This window comes from Serinus canaria, chromosome 18 (assembly GCF_022539315.1).
Source record: "Serinus canaria isolate serCan28SL12 chromosome 18, serCan2020, whole genome shotgun sequence".
NCBI lineage: Eukaryota > Metazoa > Chordata > Aves > Passeriformes > Fringillidae > Serinus > Serinus canaria.
Window position 1 is genome coordinate 7769267 of NC_066331.1, and position 21106 is coordinate 7790372.

At 42.3% G+C, this 21106-nt stretch overlaps 1 protein-coding gene across 12 annotated transcripts in view; it reads right to left on the reverse strand.

The window, feature by feature from the left end:
* Nucleotides 1-21106, reverse strand: part of TNRC6C (trinucleotide repeat containing adaptor 6C) — a 104455-nt gene that overhangs the window by 57403 nt on the left and 25946 nt on the right. For 11 of the 12 annotated variants that reach the window (XM_050981266.1, XM_050981261.1, XM_050981269.1 and 8 more), the window contains exon 4: nt 1629-1976. The exons of the other annotated variant lie outside the window; for it this stretch is intronic. In XM_050981266.1, coding sequence (XP_050837223.1) covers nt 1629-1976 — 348 coding nt within the window. The remainder of the gene's footprint in view (nt 1-1628; nt 1977-21106) is intronic. 12 annotated transcript variants of the gene reach the window in all.

The following is a 21106-nucleotide window of genomic DNA, read 5'->3' on the forward strand; positions in this document are numbered from 1 at the left end:
CATCCAAAGAAAGGCCTGTGTGTCTGTCTGAGAGCCCACCAGCTCTGGGGCTCCCAACATCAGAAAGATGGAGAGCAGGAGAGAGTCCAGAGGAGGCCACAAAGATGCTCCAAGGGCTGCAGCCCCTCTGCTCTGCAGCCAGGCTGGGAGAGCTGGGGGTGCTCACCTGGAGAGGAGAAGGCTCCAGGGAGAGCTCAGAGCCCTTCCAGGACCTGAAGGGGCTCCAGGAGAGCTGGAGGGAGACTTGGAATGGAGGGACAGGACAAGGGGAATGGCTTCTCATGGGCACAGGGCAGCAATAAATGGGATATTGGGATTAAATTCTTCCCTGTGAGGGTGGGGAGGCTCTGGCACAGGGTGCCCAGAGCAGCTGTGGCTGCCCTGGATCCCTGGAAGTGTCCAAGGCCAGGCTGGACAGGGTTTGAGCAGCCTGGGGCAGTGGGAGGTGTCCCTGCCATGGCAGGGGGCTGGAAATAGCTGTTCCCTAATGTCCCTTCCAACTCAAACCATTCTGTGACCTGCACAGGACAGACTGAAGTGGTAAAAAGGCCTAAACTACTCAACTACTTTTCCCAAAGTATTCTTTTCCTAAGGTGAAAACAATAATTGAGAGCATAAGCAAGCAAAGGGATAAAAATGTCACAGAATATAAGTGAAGTTACTATTCCTTATTTACAAACTTGCTGTTCAAGGAGCATAACAATTATTAGAGTAACAGATACAACTTGTGAATACCCAAATTCCCAATGCTTCTGTAAGAATCACCACTAAATATTTACATTTCCTGAAGATCCATTACAGCTACCAAAGAAACACGAGGGGGAAGAAAACCAAACTGGAGGGAGACCCCACAGCTCTGAGCATGTGAACAACCAATAAAATCTTTTCCAAGTGGATGCCAGAAATGGCACATTGTGCCAGAATACGAGTATATAGCCAGGAATTACTAGTAATCCTCAAATATGAGGATATTACAAGTAAGAATACAAGTAATATGTGAGAACTGGAATTTTAAAATTGAATTTTAAAATGGCTATTTAAAATGAAATTTTCATAAGGCATTTTAAAACAAAATTTTCAAATGGCATTTCAAAACAGGATTTTAAAATGGCCTTTTTGAAACCAGAATTTTAAAATGGCATTTTAAAACCGGAATTTTCAAATGGCATTTTTAAACAAAATTTTCCAATATCAATTTAAAACAAAATTTTCAAATGGCATTTTAAGATGAAATTTGAAAATAGAATGTTAAAATGAAATTTGAAAATGGTGGTTTAAAACGAAATTTTTAAATGGCATTTTAAAACAAAACTTGAAAATGAATTCTTAAAATGGCATTATAAAACAAAATTTTAAAATGGGAATTTCCAAATGGCATTTTAAGATGAAATTTCCAGATGGCATTTTAAAACAAAATTTTAAAATGGTATTTTGAAATAAAATTCTAAAATGGAATTTTAAAATAAAATTCTAAAGCGAAATTCTCAAATTAAATTTTCAAATGGAATTTTCAAACGAAATTGAAAAACAGCATTGAAAACGGGACTTTTCAAGAGGCATTTAACCCCATCCCAGCAGTGCAGGAGGCAGCCCCAGCTGCAGCAGCCGCTCCCCGGCCCCGCCCTTACCTGGCTGCGCCTTGCCGGGATGCTGCTGTGCCGCTGCTCCCTGCTGAGGAGGAGGAGGAGGAGGAGGAGGAGGGCTGGCTCCCGCTGCTGCTGCGGTGCCCGGCGCCGGGCCGGGGGCACTGAGAGCCCCGGCGGGCAGTGGCTGCCCCCGCTTTAGGAGCTGCTTCTGTTCCTGCTGGCGGAAGCGGGGAGGCACCTCTCGGGGCAGGTAGCGGGACGCCGCAGGCTGCTGCCCGTTGGCAGACGCGCGCTTGCCATTGCTGCTGTTGGTGAGAGTGCTGGTGGAAGTACTGGTACCGGTACCGGCAGGTTGGGGCTGGCTTAAACTGGTCTTAATAGGTTCTGGCACTAGGGCAAAAGAAAATAATCATCATTGGTTTAGGATCTGAAAAGCTATCAGGTTGGTTTTGAACTGTAATTGGTAAAATGATGGTTTGCAGCCACCAAGAAGTTGGCAGAGTGTGTTACTTTTTGGGCAGGTTTACTTTCTGTGATGGTACTGGAAGCTTTTATGCCCTACTGAAACAATCATCTGTATGGTTTAAACAGGAGAGAGGGCAAAAGAAAGCTGAGACAATTCAGTATTGAACAGAACACTCATTTCTGCTGCACCCACTTTGAGCCCCCCTGCCTTTTTAGTCCAGGGGCGACCTTGCCAATTTTTTGGAGGTGACCTTGCCAATATTAACATCAAATCCCAGGGCCTACAGCCATGAAAATAAACATTTCCAGGCTTCTAATAAGCTCCCAAACAAACAAGCTAAAAGACCTGATCCACCAGCTTATTCAGCACTCATACAAACTTTGGCTTTCTTGTGGTCTTTATCCAAACCTCAGTATCAAACACTTAGGACATTCCAGCCACCAACATCTGCACACCAGGCATACATGTGATACCTCCCACACTAACCCAGCCTGCAGTGAGCCAGCCAGGCCACCCTGGAATGTTCCTGCACACCTGGCATGAGTGACCAACAGTGCCAGGTCCCTTTGGGACAGGCAGGAGGGAGTGGGCATGGTACTGGGGGATGGCAGCCCTGGCTCAGCTCACCTGGCAGCAGCTGCCAGAGATCTTTGGTCACCCAGAGAAACTCTTGGAGCTTCTGGGATGAACAGAACCAAGCACTGCTCCAGCTCATCACAAGCCATGTCCAACAAGTACAAAATTGCAGCTCATGCAGTCACAGAATGTGCTGAGTGGGAAGGGACACACATGGAACATCCCCCAAGTGTTGGCCCCGCACAGGACCCTCCCCAGGAGTGACACCTTGTGTCCAAGAACACTGTTCAAATGTAGCTTGAACTCTGCCACAGCCACTCCAAACTCACAGTCAGCCTCTCTCCAGCCTCTGACACACCTAGAAAACAAGAACTTCTACAGCTGCAGCAGTGATCAGCACCAAGGGAATGCCCAGGGTGGCTTCAAAACAAGCAGGGACTTGACCAACTAAAAATATGCCAAAAAGTCTGACAGACCCATCAGCACGTCATTTCTCCAAGCTATTTGTTCTGGAAGCCTAAATAATTTCACCTGTGGTTCTGTCTGAACAAAAAAGAAACTCTAAGAATATTTAAAAATTTGAAGTACCACTAATACGTGAACAGCAGAGAACAAACCTTCCTTAGCTTTTCAAAATACACAATCACCTCTGGAAACAAACAGTTTATCCTTACTTTGAAATTTAAAAAGTAGATAGAAAGTATTGTGGTATGCAGAGTAATTATTTTTAAATACCAAATCTGCATATTCAACAGGCATGTGAAAACTATTCTAGTTCCACAATACAAATAGATCATTCACATTAAAGAAAATAACTCTGACTTCATTGCAATGGGTTTATTTTAGCTCCTATTGCTTCTGCTACTACTGGTACAGCAATGAATGCTTTTACCTCTACTAGCACAACCATCACAGAGATGCAAACATTTACAAACAGTGAGATCTGAAGGACTCAGGATTTCTGCAAAGTCATTTACCACAAGGTTTACCCAGAGCACTGCAGACACAGGCTGATCAACCAAAAATAACCCACCCTGGCAGCCAGGGAGCTGCTCCAGCTCGGCTGACAGAGCAGGGACACACCCCCTGGTGCCAGCAGCTGAGAGGGAATGCCAGGGAAGAGGAGGAAAAGGACAAGAGAATGGAAACCACTCACTGGCACGATGCCAGCAGAGCTGGGATTTGTCTGGCCCCAAGATTTTCATGAGGAATATTAATTAACTGGAAGCATATTTTAGAGAACAAGACAGGCAGCTTTTTAGAAAGCATTATATTCTCAATATTGTGTATATATAAATCATATCTGATACTTCCAAAGAGGTGTGCATATGGATATATTTTTTTTTAATCACTAATGCAAATCATAGAATAGACAACACTTTTCACTTTAATGTAAACAAAGGTGTTTCATCACAAAGGTGAGGCCAGAGAAACCCATTTTCCCAGTGTTTGAGACAATGTTCCCTCTACATATCTGAATCACAGATGAGAGAAAAGAACAAAGAAAATCAAAATATCACCATGCTTTAGAAGTAAAATATTTCTGCATATTCATGCTACTGTTTTTTCTCTAATCAACACAGCAAAGTAATTTTTATTCTGTACATCAAAATCTCTTTAAAGAGTACTTAAATGGAAGCTCTTGCAAGAATACTATGTCTACAAATCATGGTAGCTGGAAAAGAACTGTTTAATTACAAAATGACAGGGAATAAAGCAAGAAGAGTGAACAACATCACACGAATAAGCTTGAGCCCTGAATTCAAGCTTCATACAAGGCTGGAATTTAGACTTCAAACACAGCAACAATACTTAGAGAATACACATTACAAAGACAATATGACTGTGTTCTAAAAGCCATCCTCAGCAATGTTTAACCAGCAATTTTCACTTGATATGCACTGTGAGAAATACCAAATGTTCCAAGTGTCTGCCCGGCTGTCCTAATTGTGAATTGCTGTGTGATATTGGCAATAACAGCATCTTCCTGAAGCCTTGAGCCATCCCCTCCCTGCAGAGCTGCACCCTGAGATGATGGGTGCCCCTTATAGCACCCACAAAGGGCTTTCCCCACTGTGGGCACAAGGGCAGAGCTGCCAACCCACAGAGAGCCCTGGCAGCCCCAGGAACAGCCTGCCCTCCCTTCCACCTGCAAGGAATCCACTGTCACTGCTAATGGCATGTGGGCAGCTGCTGGAAAGGCAGGAACTAAAACACAGAATTTAGCCATTTTATGGCTAAATTTGCCTGAACGTGAAAAATGTGGTTTAAATCGTGTGGGGGAAAGGATTTAACAGTCAGTGATTTTCATAACCAGCACGTGATTAAAGAGCTAAAGCAAAACATTTAAGTGGAAAGGCTCTTGTAAAAATACAATTAAAGGCATAAAATGAAAGCCTTGAGATTGCTTGCTTTTAAGATGTTTGTGATGGGTATCTGCTTACTCTCCATTCCGAGCTGTACACACACTAAACAATCAGCTTGCTTGTAATAATTATCAGTACTTAATGGTATCTAAACTTCTTAATCCAATTTTACCCAAACAAATCCAATAATTACTCCATATGCTTTTTGATGATTACAATCTCGGGAATCCCAACTGCATAAAAAAGTGTTACGAGCAATTGTAGGTGGATTTTATTAATATAATGAATAGGATCAGTCTAACAGATTTCAATTACAACAATAGCTTTTAAGTACATTTCTATGACATAAGGAAAGAACATGCATAAATGAAAGAAACTGGTTAAGCCACATAATACTGATTTATGGCAGCTTTTTCCTTTCATTCACCTCATTAACATTTCTCTGTATTTCAGAATCCCCCACTCCAGCTCTATAAAACTTGCATTTCTAAAGCCTTCGAGGACCAGACATTCCAGAAGAGAAACAGTTAAACCCAGAAATGCATTCTTGGCTGCTACTGTGACAGGATTTATTTACAGCTTCTATTAAACACAGCAGCTCCATTACAAAGTGCTGGATGTGAGGAGAATTTTTGATTATACAATGCCAATGCCTCACTGCGTTAAACATATCATGCCAGTGTATTATTTTTTTCCTTCAGCAATTCGTTCAGGTCATTGTTTGATGGGTTTATGAATTCATTACAGGAAACAGATGGATCCCATAATTCAGAGCTATTCTCCCAGCCAATCATTTGGGCAATTTTTTTCCTCATCTTGCTCCCCCCTCCAAATCAACCTTAATGAAGCCACTTCCTCCACGGCCAGTTCCCTGCACACACACACACACACACTGCAGCACATCACTGCTGCTTTAACCTCCCTCCAAACACTTTATCTGGCTTTCCAAATAAAGCTGAGCAGCAGCACAATCCCACAGACACCCCCCTCGAGGTCACACAGAGCACCAGGAACTTACCCAAGTCGGGTGAAGGCAGCCACCAAACACAGCATTAGAGTGGGCAAAACCACAAGTCCTCATTAGTGAGAAACCCATTTTTATTTGCTCACAGAAGTCTGTTGCTGGAAAAATATTCTTGCCTCCCCCCCCCAACATTCTACTTTCAAAGGCTGAATTTTCATTTAGCAAATTACCTCCTTTGTCTCCTAAGTGCTGGGATTTGCTATCCACAGTGACATCTGCTGGCAACAGCAAAGGTGCTCACAACTATTGCATAAAACCCACTTCTAATGTATTTACACATAAAATGCCACATTTTCTGCCTGGATCATCCCTTTCCCCAAAATCATGAACTTCTGGGGAGAAAAAAACTGCAGTCTAAGGTCAAGATAATCCCAAAACTTATAATAGCTTTAATAATGTAACCAGAAGCTGCTGTTTGACATCATAGCCCACATTGAATTATAAAAGTAAAAATACATGAGTTATTGTGGCTTCAGAACTTTGTCACCATTTATTTAAAGAAATGCCTTGACCTTGGGCCAATTCCTGATGATATCATTTAAATAATACCCAGAACAAATAAAGTCTTTTCCTGATTTAACTTCATTTCCCCCCTCACAGCTGACCATGGTGCAGCTTCTTCTGCTTCCTCTCCCAGACGTTTCCTCTCTACTTTCTTCTCTTGCCCTTTATAACATTTCCTTCCTTAGTCTTTCACCACCCCAGTTTGAAAATCTCATCTAAAACCCACTTCTCCTGTCAGACTTCTCATTCTACCAACTTGGACCTTCTACAAAGAACTAGATTTTTTTTTTTTTTTTGGTCAGGCAACTGGAAGTCAGAGTAGGAATTAACAGAAAGCTGCAAAGTTCATGGAAAACTTCTAAATAAGTTATTGGAATTTCTCAACAATAGAAGGTCTTATGTTCTGAACTGCTGGTTTTATGCAAAGGTATGAAATAGAGAAGCACTGAGGACTTCAGTTCTCCACCTCCACTCTGACTCTAAAGCAATGTATACACAAATCCAGCTGACACCAGACACTGCTTTGTTCCTCCCACCCCTCAGACCCTGTCATTCGCCCCAGTTCAAACAAGTCCTGTCTGTTTGCTCACATTTCCCACCCAGGTCCCACCAGCCAAAGCTTGCTCTATGTATCTTAACTATGTAATGGCTGCTGAAATGACATTCTTACTTGATATTGTCATAAGCAAAGTGGGGAAATGTGAGCAAAATGTGAAATTGGTTGAAATGTTCTCTGGGAGAATCAATGGCTTGCTGTCAAAACAGAATATGTTTCAGAAGAGATTCCACAGGGACCTGATCCAAGCCTACGCTGTTCAATATTTCCTTAACAGCTGGATGATGGACTGGAGAATATCCTTATTAAATCTGCAAATGACACCAAGATGGGAGAAGGAAGGTGGGGGTGGTCAGATCGCTGTGTGACAGGATCAGAGCTCAGCAGTGAGGAACTGGAGAAGAGATGTGACAAAACTACTACAATTCAGTAAGGAGAATCACATCATTAGCAGGGGGAATTAAATGCAGAACAGCAAACAACTCACCCCACAGCAGTTCTGCAGAAAAAGAAGCAATGTTTTAGCAGATCATAAACCAAAGAGGAGGAAAAGATAATAAGGAGATTGTAAAAAGCCAGTTGGTGGAATGGGATAAACACCCAGCAAGCCTGGCATCACAAAGCATTCCCTGGCTGTACCCACAGCTCTTCCAGATAAGAGCTGGACCACCTGGAAAGGGCACAAAGGAAATGGGAATCTGGAAAAGGGACCTACCACAGCAGGCAGAGGTAAGGGAGTAGTCAGTCTACAAGACACTGGGTACAGAAATTTAAAAAAATACAAAGGGGAGGAAATAATTTGCTCCACCCCACAGTGAATAAGACAAGACTTGCTGGGTTGAAATGGCAGTCAAGGAGATTTAGACTTACATTTCCAACAATAAGGATGATTAAGGATTATCTGCAGACATGATACAGGTTTGGTGATCTTGTCTCAGGGCAAGAGGATGGAATAAAAGACCTCTCAAGAACCTTTAGAGCACATTTTCTACCACTCTACATGTAAAACAGAGCTCCAAATCCATCTTACTCAGTTCTCCCACTTCCCTCAGCCATGACAAAGAAATCCTTTTCCTCTCAGGTTGATAGTCACAGCACTCTCCCCAGCTTCTGCTGGTTTTTAAATAAGTTTCAGATGTGGTCGTTCTTCACTAGCCCTACTTGCAGATCCTCTCCATTTTGTTGTAGATTAATGTAAATTTGAAATGGTATCAGTCCTGAGTGACATTTTATCCCTTCACCACCACAGGGAATCCTCTGTGTAAGCCCAGCACAGCCCACCCTAAGGCAGAACTTCTGTGCAGCAAAGGGTCAGAGCCCAACTCTATTCACAAACTGAACTTTTTTCTTAAGAGCTGGACAAGTTCCTAACAAAAACACAGATTCTTGAGTACTTCAGAGCTCAGACACAGGATTTTGTTTCCCTTTCTGGAACAGCATCTACATTTTTTCTTTCAGATCTGTCAGCAGAGATGGTGACAAATACATCTTTTGACAGAAAGATACAAAACCTGTTTTGGGTGACTCAACATGTATTTTTAAGGTTTTTTTCAGTCCTATTCTACATTATTCAGGTTGGTGTCACATGCAGCAATCTTGTGAAGAATACTTATACTTTTAACAGTTTTAATATCTGCCTCACTGCTTTCCTCCATGTTAGCACTGATTATAATTTTAATTTTAAATTCACAATTAATTAGCTGTGCCATTAAAAATGGTACAGCTAATTAGGTTGATAGGTTGTCATCAACAATAGATTGATAATCCAAAGTAAATATGATGCTCTCCCACTGCAAGCCAAACTCTCTCATGTTTATTGAAAGCTCTGAGTGCACACACATGGGGTTTGCCATCAGCTAATTGATGAGCACAAATTGGACTGCACACACCAGGCCTCAAACTCAGCAGCCCAAGCTAGGAACCAGGACTGTGGTTAAACAGTTAAATTCACAGAGCTGCATTCCTGCAGGATGTGAACTGAGAACAGATGGTAACTTTCAAGAATTAACAATTCATCTGTTTCCTTTCAAGTGAGAGTTCTCCAATACCAGCATTAATCACGGACATCTCTGCACACAGACCTGCCCAAATGCTACCCCTGAAAAGCAACAGATAAATAAATAAATGAATTCACCTAACTAGAAGCTGCTCTCTGACACCTCAGCACAGGAGTCTTTCCTTTAACACATCATCACACATTCAACTTGGAATTCAGACTCCTGCAAACCCAACTCCCATCTCTGGAGAACTTGGCTATTCTAAAGGAAAATAATGAAGCTATTAGAAGTTTTTAATCACCCATATTAATAACATCAAGAAACAACAGCATTAACAACTGTCTGAAATGGACAGGAGGGAGATAAGAGTCATTGCTGAGACAAATTAACTGGTGCAGGAAATTACTACTGTAAAATTTAAGTGAGAGGGCAGCTCAGAATCAAGAGAAGGATTCTCAACAAGTGGTTAGAAATGCTGGCAGGATATTTTCAGGTTTTATAACACTTTCCTATAGACTGTTCAGAGCTCTTCACAGAGAATTCATATCTTGTATTCCTTCCCAGAGTATTCAGGAACATCTGAACTCCACCAGCTAATTGTATAAAGACCCATGAGGGAAATATATAAGTTCCATCCCACCAACAGGACATGAGAGCATCCCAAACACAATCCCAAACACAATCCCAAACACAATCCCTACAATTCAGGAACACAGCAAAGGATGTCAGGAGCCAGCCACGGGCTCCCCCCTTCACTCCAAACCCTCCTCAGAGCTGCTCCAGGCAAGGTACCCCCAGCAGGAACTACACAATAAAAGAGTCAGAGAAGACAGGAAACAGCTGAAAGTTAAATTACACAAAACCAACACTATCATCACTGCAAGTGCCAGTGGGAAAATTCAAGCATATAATAACAGATTAAATAACTTCATACAGTGTCACATAAGAAGTCTGGGCAGACCCAGGAAGTGAATCTTTTAATTTTAAACTGACTGTGTGCATTTAATCTCATTAGACAATGTTTTACACAGTTTTCATTTGCAAAACAATTTTTTAAAAGCAAATTTACAAATGGCACAGCCATCACACCAGACGTGTTCTTCCTCCTTTCCACACAGCACTTCCAGGCACAGACTGAGGAGCAAATATTCTTTACAGCAGAAACCAAATTGTTAAAACTACACAAACAAATTAATATGGAAAATCCCAGTAAATAATACATTTATAAGAAATTGAAAATGAGGATAGCCTCAATATTCTCTGATTTACTGACTACAAGAGCCTGAAATTTCCTTCCCCTTGAACCATGATGGATCTCCACATACAGCCCATACTTCAGCTGGGGCTTGAAGAGTGAATCTGAGTGAAAACGCTTCCAGTTTCATACAGATGTGGCTGGGTACCCCATACCCCACATCCCCATCATCTGCTGGGGTTGTTTTCTAGAGATCACTCAGCACTGGCACACAGTGCACAGATTCTATCCCACCTGGAATGTGTGCTGTACCCACGATCTGTCCATGCAGGGTGGATGCTCCTGGAGTTTCAGAGTGTCCCAGGGCACAGCCAGTGCTGCCATCCCACCCAGGACAACAGGGAATACTAAACACTCATGCTACAGCAGGTCAGCAGGTACACCACCTCTTTTTCCACTTTGACATTGGAGCTGGAAAGAAGGTAAGGACTCCCTGGGTACTTTCTGGAATGCCTGGAAATCACCAGTGTGTATTTATGGATCAACATCCTAACGTGGATAGGGAGATCAACGAGTGCAGGACACCTCTGAGCTGCCAGGTGTGCAGGCAGCCTGTGTGACTTTTTGTGCCCCAAATCAGTGTCCAGGGAGCCCCAGGCCTGGGGAGTGTGGACATGCCCTGGGCCCAACAGCCCAGACACATCACATCACTACACACAGGCACATTTTTCTCCTGGAAACCAGAAATGCAGCTCCTCCAAGTATTTGATTTCTGTTTTGGGGGAGCAGGCTGCAGTGATATTTAATTCCTTTCAGACATGCCCATGGAAGCAGGCTGTGACTGCCTGCAGATGACAGGGCTGCTGCTCAGATGGGAAGTGTAATGTTGCCTGACACTGCCTGTGCTGCTGGAACCATGGGACTGGGCACACTTGTCACACTGACTAAAGGCTGTGCAAACACTAAGCCTCAGCCCTCCTGTCATGGGCATTTATGGTACCAAATGAATATTTTATGTGTGACACTAAAATAGCAACAATTCTGTGAGCAACCAGTAACAGGCCTCTGTAATTTTGGCATAACCCTTCCAGTTCACATTGTATCTCAAAAGAAAACTTAATATGTTTATACTACAGCTCTAAAGATAGTGTAGAGTTATCTGAGCTATCATTTTAAATCAGTCAGCAGGGAAAACTGAAGCAGAGCCAAAAGTGTCCAGCATGGACCAGCTTCCCCCACTCCTGGGCAGCGTGGATTTATTTCAAGTTTCAGGTAGCATCATCCTGAGAAATTGTGCATGGAGCCAATTCAATGAAAGGTAAACCTAAAATATTTTGGCCTTACTGTTAAAGTCTTGTGTCCCTACTAGGATAACTGAATACAAAATTATTTTGAAAAACACTGCTTTCAGCAAGTAGGTCTTTAACATACAGAACCCATAGGGACAACATCGTCACTTTAGGGGATCATATTAATAAAATTTCACAGATTTTTTTTTTTCATAAAAACCTGTTTGGGGCTCTACATCCTTTTTTTGGATGCAGTTTCTTGCATTTGAAAGACATGAAAATGTCATTTTTGCCTTCAGAAAGGAGCAGCTGGGAAGAACTTGAAGCCCAAAATGAAGAGTGATCCCTTACTCAGCTGAAGCCAATTAAATCAAAGTCATGCTCTAGAGATAAAGCAAACAAATGAGTGTTTAAGTCTGTATACAGATGTGCAATGGTGGGGGAGGAAGAAAATACACTGAACTTTAAAATATATTTCAGTTCTTTTAATACTTCTACTACTTATTTCCTTCTAAATCTAAACATGACATTTCATATGCAGTAGTGTTTTTCTGAATGAGCTTCTCAATGCTGGCCTCTTCCCTGGAAGGTTTTTGTTTGGAACTCTGAGCTTATCTACCTGACCTGGAGAGTCAGAAACAAACTCTTCCTCTCTAATTCAGCACTGAATCTGAAGCAAACTCTTCATTAATTCAGTTATAGCTGAACAGATTGGTTTTTATGTCTCCAGTGCCATTGTGCATTAATGCCATATATGAGAAACAGGACTTCAGTTATTCAGAAACGTGAACAAAGCACTTCCAGCAGTTTACACACCTTCTCCTACTCAGGTTCCTCAGGAAAATTTCTTAAAGAAAAGCAGACTAAAAGCTGATGGGGGCTCAGCAGTCATTCCCCTGCAGATGAGGCGGAACCAAAGAAACTCCAAGTGAGTTCATTCGCTGAGCACATCCTGCAGGACAGCCCAGCCCTTCAGTGAGCAGTGCCCAGGAAAGCTCTTCCTCAGATTTCAGCACCCACATGGAGCAGGAAGAACAAGGCCAGAGGATCCATCCCATGTTTCCAGCAGGGTTGTTGTCCCAGTGACAGCCCTGTGTCACCATAGCAACTTTCACCAAGAAGTCACAATGCACCCAAACGAACTCTGAGCTAAATTAACTTATTGCATGTCACCAGTGAGAAATGACTGTTCAGAGGTAATTTTCTGTACTAATATGTAATAGAGTTAACTCTCTAAATTGAATTAAATTAATTAAATGCCACTCCCAGTAAATCAGATCCTATTACATGAATGTTAAAAGAAATTAAAGATGTTTTAATAAAGATTACTAATAATAACTTAATATTATTACTTCATTTTAATTCAAAAATTCTGCTCAGTTTATTTTAGACACATGTCTTCCCATCACTAGGAAGGAACACCTAATTACTCCACATGCATTACACACAGTTATTTGATAGAAATGGGCTTAGACTTAGTTAAAAGAAGCAACACCAGCACTTTAAGAAGAAATACAGCTTGGTTTAATAAATAACATCCTAAGATTCTTCCTCCCCACTCACACTTTGGGTAAACTCCACACTTTCAAAGAGTGTGTCCAGTTTCCAAAGGGTTTCATTCCTGCTTTTTGCAGAAAAAAATGAAAATGTCTTACAGTAAAGGCAATTGCAAACAAAGAGGAAAACACCATGTCTGCCTAGGCAGGGTACAAAAATAACACCCCTTTAATGGCTTTGCAGATCTATCTAACAATGCATTATTAAGTTTGTTTTTAAAGTAGATTTTTGCACTTTGGAGGACAGACAGCTGGGAGGCAAATCTATAATGCTCCCAATTTCTCATGTAAATAAAAAGTGAAAATTGCAGCTGATGGTGTTTGTGCTGTCCCACCACCCTGACTTGAACTCCTAACACACCATTCACTTTGGGCAAAACCAGGGGCTATTTAACAATAATCACTCAGAATTACAAACCACATGATTCAGTTTTACCCGTTATTGAGGCTTCAGGAAGAAGCTGTGCTTGAGCTGAGAAGGCAGCTGGTGACAGCAGAGGGAGCACACGGAGCTGTCACATCTGCCACTGGCCACAGGGTGACAATGATGTCAGCCCTATCAGCAGCTCAGCTCAACACCCAGAGGAAAGGCAGCACTGCCACTAAAAGAATAAATATGGTAAATATGGTAAATAAGGACTAAAACAGTCTCTGAATCTCCAGCAAATGTGAGTTAAGGCTGTGACAACCCCATGGGGTGGGACAAGATGAACCTCAACATCCCACCTCCATTCCAGGTATCAGTAAAATGGGATTATGGATTTAAGTGTTCAGTGTTACTATGCATCTAAGTTATTATCCACAGATTTAAAGTTAGAATTATACATTTATTTAAAGTCCTAGTAGCTATAATAAGGCACCAAATCACAAAGTCTTCTATAGATCTTTTCTGGGAAGGAATAGCTCAACAACTGAGAAGGCTGAAGACAACCTCTCACCTGATTTCCCAGAGTGATCACTAGACAAGAATAGAGATAACTATACAACAAAGAAAAAAAAATAAATTACTCTTGGAAACTGTCAGGAAGATATGGAAGCTGTAGCAAGATATGAATTACGATGGAGCCCATGTCAGAAAGGTGGCACTGAACACATTTTCTTCCTGTTTCACTCTGAAGCCTTTCTCTGTTTTGAAAGGAAATGCCAGGTGCTCACATATACAGCAGGAAAGAACTGCCAGTGCAGGACAGGACAGACTGACACCCCCAGCACCTGCAGGGAGGGTTCTCATGGTTTGTCAATCAGGCCTAAACAAGTGCAGTGGGAAATTAAAGCAAGGAATATATTTAAATGAATACTTCAGGGAAGTACCTGCAGGGGGAAAATGGGTAGTGAATAAACAGGAGAAATGGGGGGTGAAAAAGAAACTGCACATTATCAAATCAAGGTCTTTACGGGATAAGGTATCTGAAACTTGGGAGTCTTTCATAGCAAGCTGAGATTAGGGACAGAAAAGAGAAAGAGAAGGATTAGCATTGCCCTGAACAGCCTGGATTACAGAGCTGTGCAATGCAGTGAGCCTGAAAGGCACAGAAAATAAATCAGCCTCAGGTTTGACTTGTAAACAGCAGCAGGTTACTGCCCACAGATTAACTCAGGGGCTACTTAATAACTCTCCCATGACAGTGTGCTGGGTCTGGCTGGGACAGAGTTAATTTTCTGACAGGAGCTGGTGTGGGGCTGTGGTTTGGATCTGGGCTGGTAACCCAGGGTGTTTTTGTTACTGCTGAGTGGTGCTCACAGAGAGCCAAGGCCTGCTCTGCTCCTCAGCCCTGCCAGGAAGCCAGGGGGATACCAGGAATGGGAGGGGACACAGCCAGGACAGCTGACCCCAGCTGAGCTGAGGGAATACTCCACAGCAGATGGTGCCATGATCATCACACAAAGCTGGGGGAGAAGGAGGAAGATGGGGATGTTTGGAGTGGTGGTGTTTGTCCTCCCCAGGCACTGCTCCCTGTGATGGAGCCCTGCTGTCAGGGATGGCTGAGCACCTGCCTGCCATGGGAGTGGGGAATCAACTCCCTGCTTTGCTTTGCCTCTGTGTGTGACTTTTGCTGCACTTATTAAACTGTTTTCATCTCAACCCACAAGTTTTCTCACTTTTACTCCTCCAATTCTCTCCACATCCTGCCAGGGGGGAGCGAGCCCCAGCTCCTGCCTTGGTTAAAACACGACTTACAGATTCTACATTTTAAAAAAATAATTCTCCACTAAGTAGAAGGGCTTCCAAAGAAGAAAAACATAAATTATTATAGTTTGAAAAACAGCCTGAAAATGGTAGCACCAGGGAAAGCTGGATGGGCTGTTCAGTAAAAAACAGGAGACACAAAAAGATCTATGCAGTGGAGGGGAAGATCAGCTCTCCTGGGCCAAGCAGCCAAGGAGAAGGGGTTCTAACAAAGAAGGGGTTTAATTTATAGCAAAGACAGACTGAATATGAAGATGCCTTTCCAACAATATTTACTACACCTTTCAAGAACATCTGTTGGGCCTTTCTGAGAGAAGGGAGAGGGTTAAGACCATCCCCTTTTGCTCATCTAAAGGGATATATCTAGTGCTGTGATAGCAAGACCTCAAGGTGGCATTTGAATTTTTAACAGAGTTGAAGAATCATCAATTCTCTCAATTAGTAACTCATGTGTTTCAAAACAGAAGTTCAGGAGAGCCTGTCTGGCCTCCTAAAGGTGAAAGAATGAAAAAAAAAAAGACAGTAAAAGCAGCCAAATCAGAAATTCTTCCTGAAATGTTAAGAGCATCCTGGTAACAGGAGGACAGGTCCTCAGGAGACTATGTTAAAACAGAGAACAACTTCTGTTAACATGGGAAGGTCACCAGGAAGGAGCCTGAGTCACACCAAGTTCAGCTGTTTCCATGGGGCAGGTGACAATAACAGTGGCTGCCACACCCAGGGCAGGATTCAGTGGTGCTGTTAAACACAGGTCCCACAAGAAGCTGAGCATGAGCCACTGCTGCCACCCCACAGGGGCAGGATGCCTGCAGGGAAAATCACCTCCTCCCTGGATGCTAATGCACTCTGCACTGCCTGAACCAGTTCAGGAATAACCTGAAGGATCAGGTGCACCATGCACACCTGAGCAGAAGCTTTGGAGCATTTACCAGAGTGTGAGCTGGTTAAAGAGACATTTTAAATAGTCCTGCAGGATTTGTAAAGTATGGGCTACCACCTTTAACAACTCAGGAAAAACATTAAAATAATCTAGCAAAACACAGGGAAGCCAAGGGTTCTCAGAGTAGAGGAATGTCAACACCAGACAGTCAACAAGAGAACACAAAGGTCCCTCAGGCCAAACGCTTCACACACAGTGTAAAAGAATCAAAACCACGTTTTCATTCCCATCCTTTTCCCAAGATAACTCTCTGCAGCATTTGTACAGTAACTATTCCAGGAGCACCTACTAGGGTTACAGTTCAAAGTGGATTTCATCCTTCCCTTTCCTTAGAAACCCAGCATGTATCTCAAAACAATCATTACCAAAGAGAGCTAATGCATTTCCTGATGAACCTCTCCTCCAGCTCACAGTTTGCAGATCTTATCACCATTATATTTATATGCCTTACAAGCCTCCTCCAGGTAGCAAGATGATAATCTAATAATGGAAAGTGGTCAGCACGCTGCAGATAAATCAAAGCTGATAGGTCATTTTTTCATGGGAAACTGTTAGCTGCCTTCTCCATGAAAACCTGTGTGAGCCAGGCCTCAAGACAGAGAAGAAACTCCCTTCATGGATATGTTTCTCTTAAAGAACAATAAAAGTGAACAAGAGACTTTAGTTCAGAGAGTAAAGGGAGAAAGAAGTACACTGATGAACAGTGTACTTTTATTTTTGGTATAGAATCACTTCCAAGGAAACAAATCTCTGCAGGGCGGGGAGGAGATGTGGGAAGGGTATTTGTTGCCATCAGTAGATACAAAAGTGGCATCTTACAAAGGAAATACTGGGGCATAAATGCTCTGATGGAGGGCAAATATCAGACAACATTCTATTTATAATTGGAAAACAGTTATTTTACAAGCAGACTGAGAGAAGAATAGAGCATTTGCCAATGCCTGAGCTGCTGCAATGCCACAAGAGCAGCAGTTTGACTATTCCACAGCCCACACGCTCTACACACTGCACTGGGGAACAGCAGCAGGGAGCAAAGCACCCACTGTGGGCAGATGAACCCCCATAACCCAGTGTGCAGTTTGATCAGAACCAACACCATTGCCACTGTGCAGCTGGGTTAAAATGTATCTATTAAAATACCCACTTGTCCACAACTGTATTGGCAGTTTTGTTGCTGGGAAAGCAAACTGGGATTTATCTGAGAGCCCTTTCCACTCACAATTAGTCTAGACTAGAAAAGCTTAGCTGGTGTTACCCAGTCTGTGCTTGCTCTCTCTTCAAAGGGTATTCTTGGAGAGAGAATGTCCTAGGCTAGAAATGCATCTGACAATGGATCATGTAAAGAGAAATCTGATGATGCACCTGTTGTCCTGCTGCCTTCAAGCAGGGTATCAACCCTTACAACCTAGAGCATTTGAAAAGTGCTTTTAGCCAACTGTGTCTAGTGTTGGAAAACTTCCACTTTTATCTAATTCTAGAACTACTTACAGGTCAGGCTCTTGCCATCTTCAATCCAATAAAACCATATCATTCCTAACTGAGGAAACAGAAAAACCAATATTCTGCCTGTATTTATATTATGAGCACATGCCTAAATTTACAGAACAGCAAACTATAACAGGGAGAATAAAAACTACCTGGGGAGCACTAGGAGTATCTACTTGAGCCCTTACCTGCTTTTCCATTCCCAGAAGAGGAATCTGCAAAGCTCACAAGACAAGCAGAGACCATTGATAGCTTAAGTTTTACCTTTCACATTTTCCAGATTCTGTAGAGCCTTAGTGTGTGACTCTGAACTTCATATAAAGGATAAGCAGGTTTTCCTTACAGTTTAGTCAGACAAAACAATCCTCTTCCAGCCTGAGAACACCGTGGAGCTTTTGGGTTGTTTCAGGCCCAGAAAGTATAAACAGCAAATTGAGGAGAGCAATCTGGGAGGATGGGGCTTCACAACGTGGAGCTGTAATTGGACAATTAACCTCAATACCAAAATGGACCAAAACTTATAAAAGTGTGAAAACTTGTGTCCTGGGGTCTATCTTGGGTGTAGCCCTGGCTGGGCTCTTGTACTGCCCCAGGTGTATCCTCTGAAAGCCTTTTAATAAATGTGGTGTTGTGAGGTTCTCAGGACCAGGTGAGAGATGAGCATCTGTCTCATGTTCTCAGAAGGATGAGTTATTATTTTATGATATTTTATTAAAAGAAATACTATACTAAAACTACACTAAAGAAAGAGAAAGGATAGATGAGAAGGCTAAACAAGAATGATCATGAAAGCTCGTGACTGATTCCTCAGAGTCTGACACAGCTAATGGTGATTGGTCATTAAATAAAAACAATTCACATGGAACCAATCAAAGATGCACCTGTTGGTAAATGATCTCCAGGCCACATTCCCAAGTAATGAGATAAATTATTGTTTTCATTCTTTTCTGAGGCTTCTCAGCTTCCCAGGGGAAGAAATCCTGGCGAAAGGATTTTTAGAAAATACCATAGCGACAAATAAATCCCTATTTTATTCTTTTAACACTGTCTAGCCTCTGTTCCAGGCAGCCTCTCCAGGCTTTACCACGACTGGAGGTGCTTCACTGGAGCAAAGCAGCAGCAACTCCAGCAAGGACATCAAAGCATCTCTGAGGGAGCAGCTGTTCTGTAAATCCAGCTTGGAGTACATTAGGAAGAATATATTTCATGGCTACATCTTTTATTTTCAAATAACCCCAGAGTTATGTGTTTGTTTGTTTTACTTTAAGAGATAAATGTTTTCCCAAAAGCCTGTACTAATTGCTTTGGTGTGTTGTTGTCTGAAAAGAGCATTTCTTTGAAAGCTGGGGAATCTAGAGCTTCCCAGGAGCTACAGAAGATTTAAACCTTCAGAAGTGTCAGTGCTTGCTTGCAGGGCTCAGGGTGTCCAGCCCTGACAAACCCTCTCTCCTGCAAAAATTATCAATGCAAATCTCTCTTTGGGCACCTTTGACTTGCAAACCAGCAAGACACACACAGAAAGAGCTACAAACCCAAATAATGTTTACCACAGGTTATTTATACATTTACTGTTTACTTTTTCTCCTTCACTTCACAATGGCAATGTTGAAGATACTCATAACATTTCCTGCACTTGTGAGAGCAAAAAGCTCATTAAATACCTCACAGTCACTCCACTTGAAAGAAAAGCAGGTAGGAAACCAAAGTATTTTTCTTTGGTATTTTAACTCTAATTCACCCAGCTCATCCTTCCTGCTTTGTCTCCTTGACTATGCAAATTGCTCCTCCTGTCTGCTTCAATCTTTTTGCATTTTCTACTCCTCTTCACCCAGTACTGGACTCACAAATTACCTCCATCCTCTATTCTGTGCAGGCTGTAAAATGGCAATTACTCCTCTATCAGAGAAGTGATAGCTCAGTGGGTTTTATGAACAAATTCATGTTTGTTTAAAGATACTTATAGTAGCAGAACACCCCCATGATAACGTTTATCAAAAAGAAAACATTTTTGTGTTACAAAGCCTTAATGTATGGCCACAGGTTATCATTAAGTTATCAAGTGACTGCATATTAAGATCTAATTGAAGAACTTATTGCAGGGCTCCCCCTCCTTCTGCAATGATGATTTATGGCACATTTTGTCACTACAATGTGCAGCAGTTCAGTACAAACACAGCACTTAACTAACAAGATGACAGAGGCAGATATTCAAGCACAAGCTATAAATACTCAAATGAGTCAGAGGTTGTAAATCTGTTGTAAATCATACCTGATTTGTAGGCTGGAACACATTTTCTAATCTTATGGAAAAAGCCTCTGCTGGTTCCTACAATAATATGACATGAACTAGAAAAACTCAAGACTTTTCTTTTTAAAAAAGACTGATTGTGTTACACTCTGTCAGAATTCTACTTAAAATCCTTATGTAAAAAGTTTTATTTTCCCTTCTTTCCTATGGAATTAAAACATCAGTAGCATCTACCACAGCCAGAAGGAGCCCATTATCAATATACACAAACTTCATTTCTGTATGAGCAGAATGGAGGTTATAGGAAGGTGATTCACACACACATGAGCACAGGCAGAAAACATTCTACCCCATTTGGGCAGGGTAAGTAAAGAATCAATTTAAAAATATGCAATAATCTACATGGCTGATCTGGAAATGAAAATAACCCAGCTTTGGAAACAGGTATGCTGCAAATCCTGTCATCCCAACAGAAATGCCAGAGCAGGGGATGGGATCTCAGATATTTTCATCCATTCTTTTTTTCCTCTTAACTCCCTTTTCTAATTGAGCAGATCATGTTCCTCCAGGTAAAATACACAGCTCTGCCTGTGGGATAACAGATAACCTGAAGGAACTATGCCAACATTTGTGACACCACAATGGTTTACCCAGCAACCACACACTGTTAAATGTTTTCTGTTCAGTCCCCCAAAATAAAATGTATGAAAGCATAAACGTTGGCAGAGTAATCTCCCAGTCTGCAGACAACCTCCCTGACTCTGCAAGCTGCATATTAAAATCATCACACACTGAGGAGTCCCAAGGCACACAGCCCAGACAGCCTGGGGGAGGGGACAGCTCCTCACCAGACCACAGATGGAAGGGAATGATGCTCAGCTCAGCAGCCACAGCACCACTGGGACAGAGGACAGGCAGTGCTGGACAGGCTGCTGAGTCCCAGGGTCACTGCAGCCACTCCAGCTCCTGCAATCCTGCTTCATCACTCCCCAGCATGTGCTGAAATTTCCATTTTCTCTTTGAAAATCCCACCTCTCCCTGCCTGGTCCCCTGCCATGAACATGCCAGACAGACCTACAGGGACCACGGAGGTCCAAGAGGCACAGATTGACCAGCTCTGCTTTACTGTA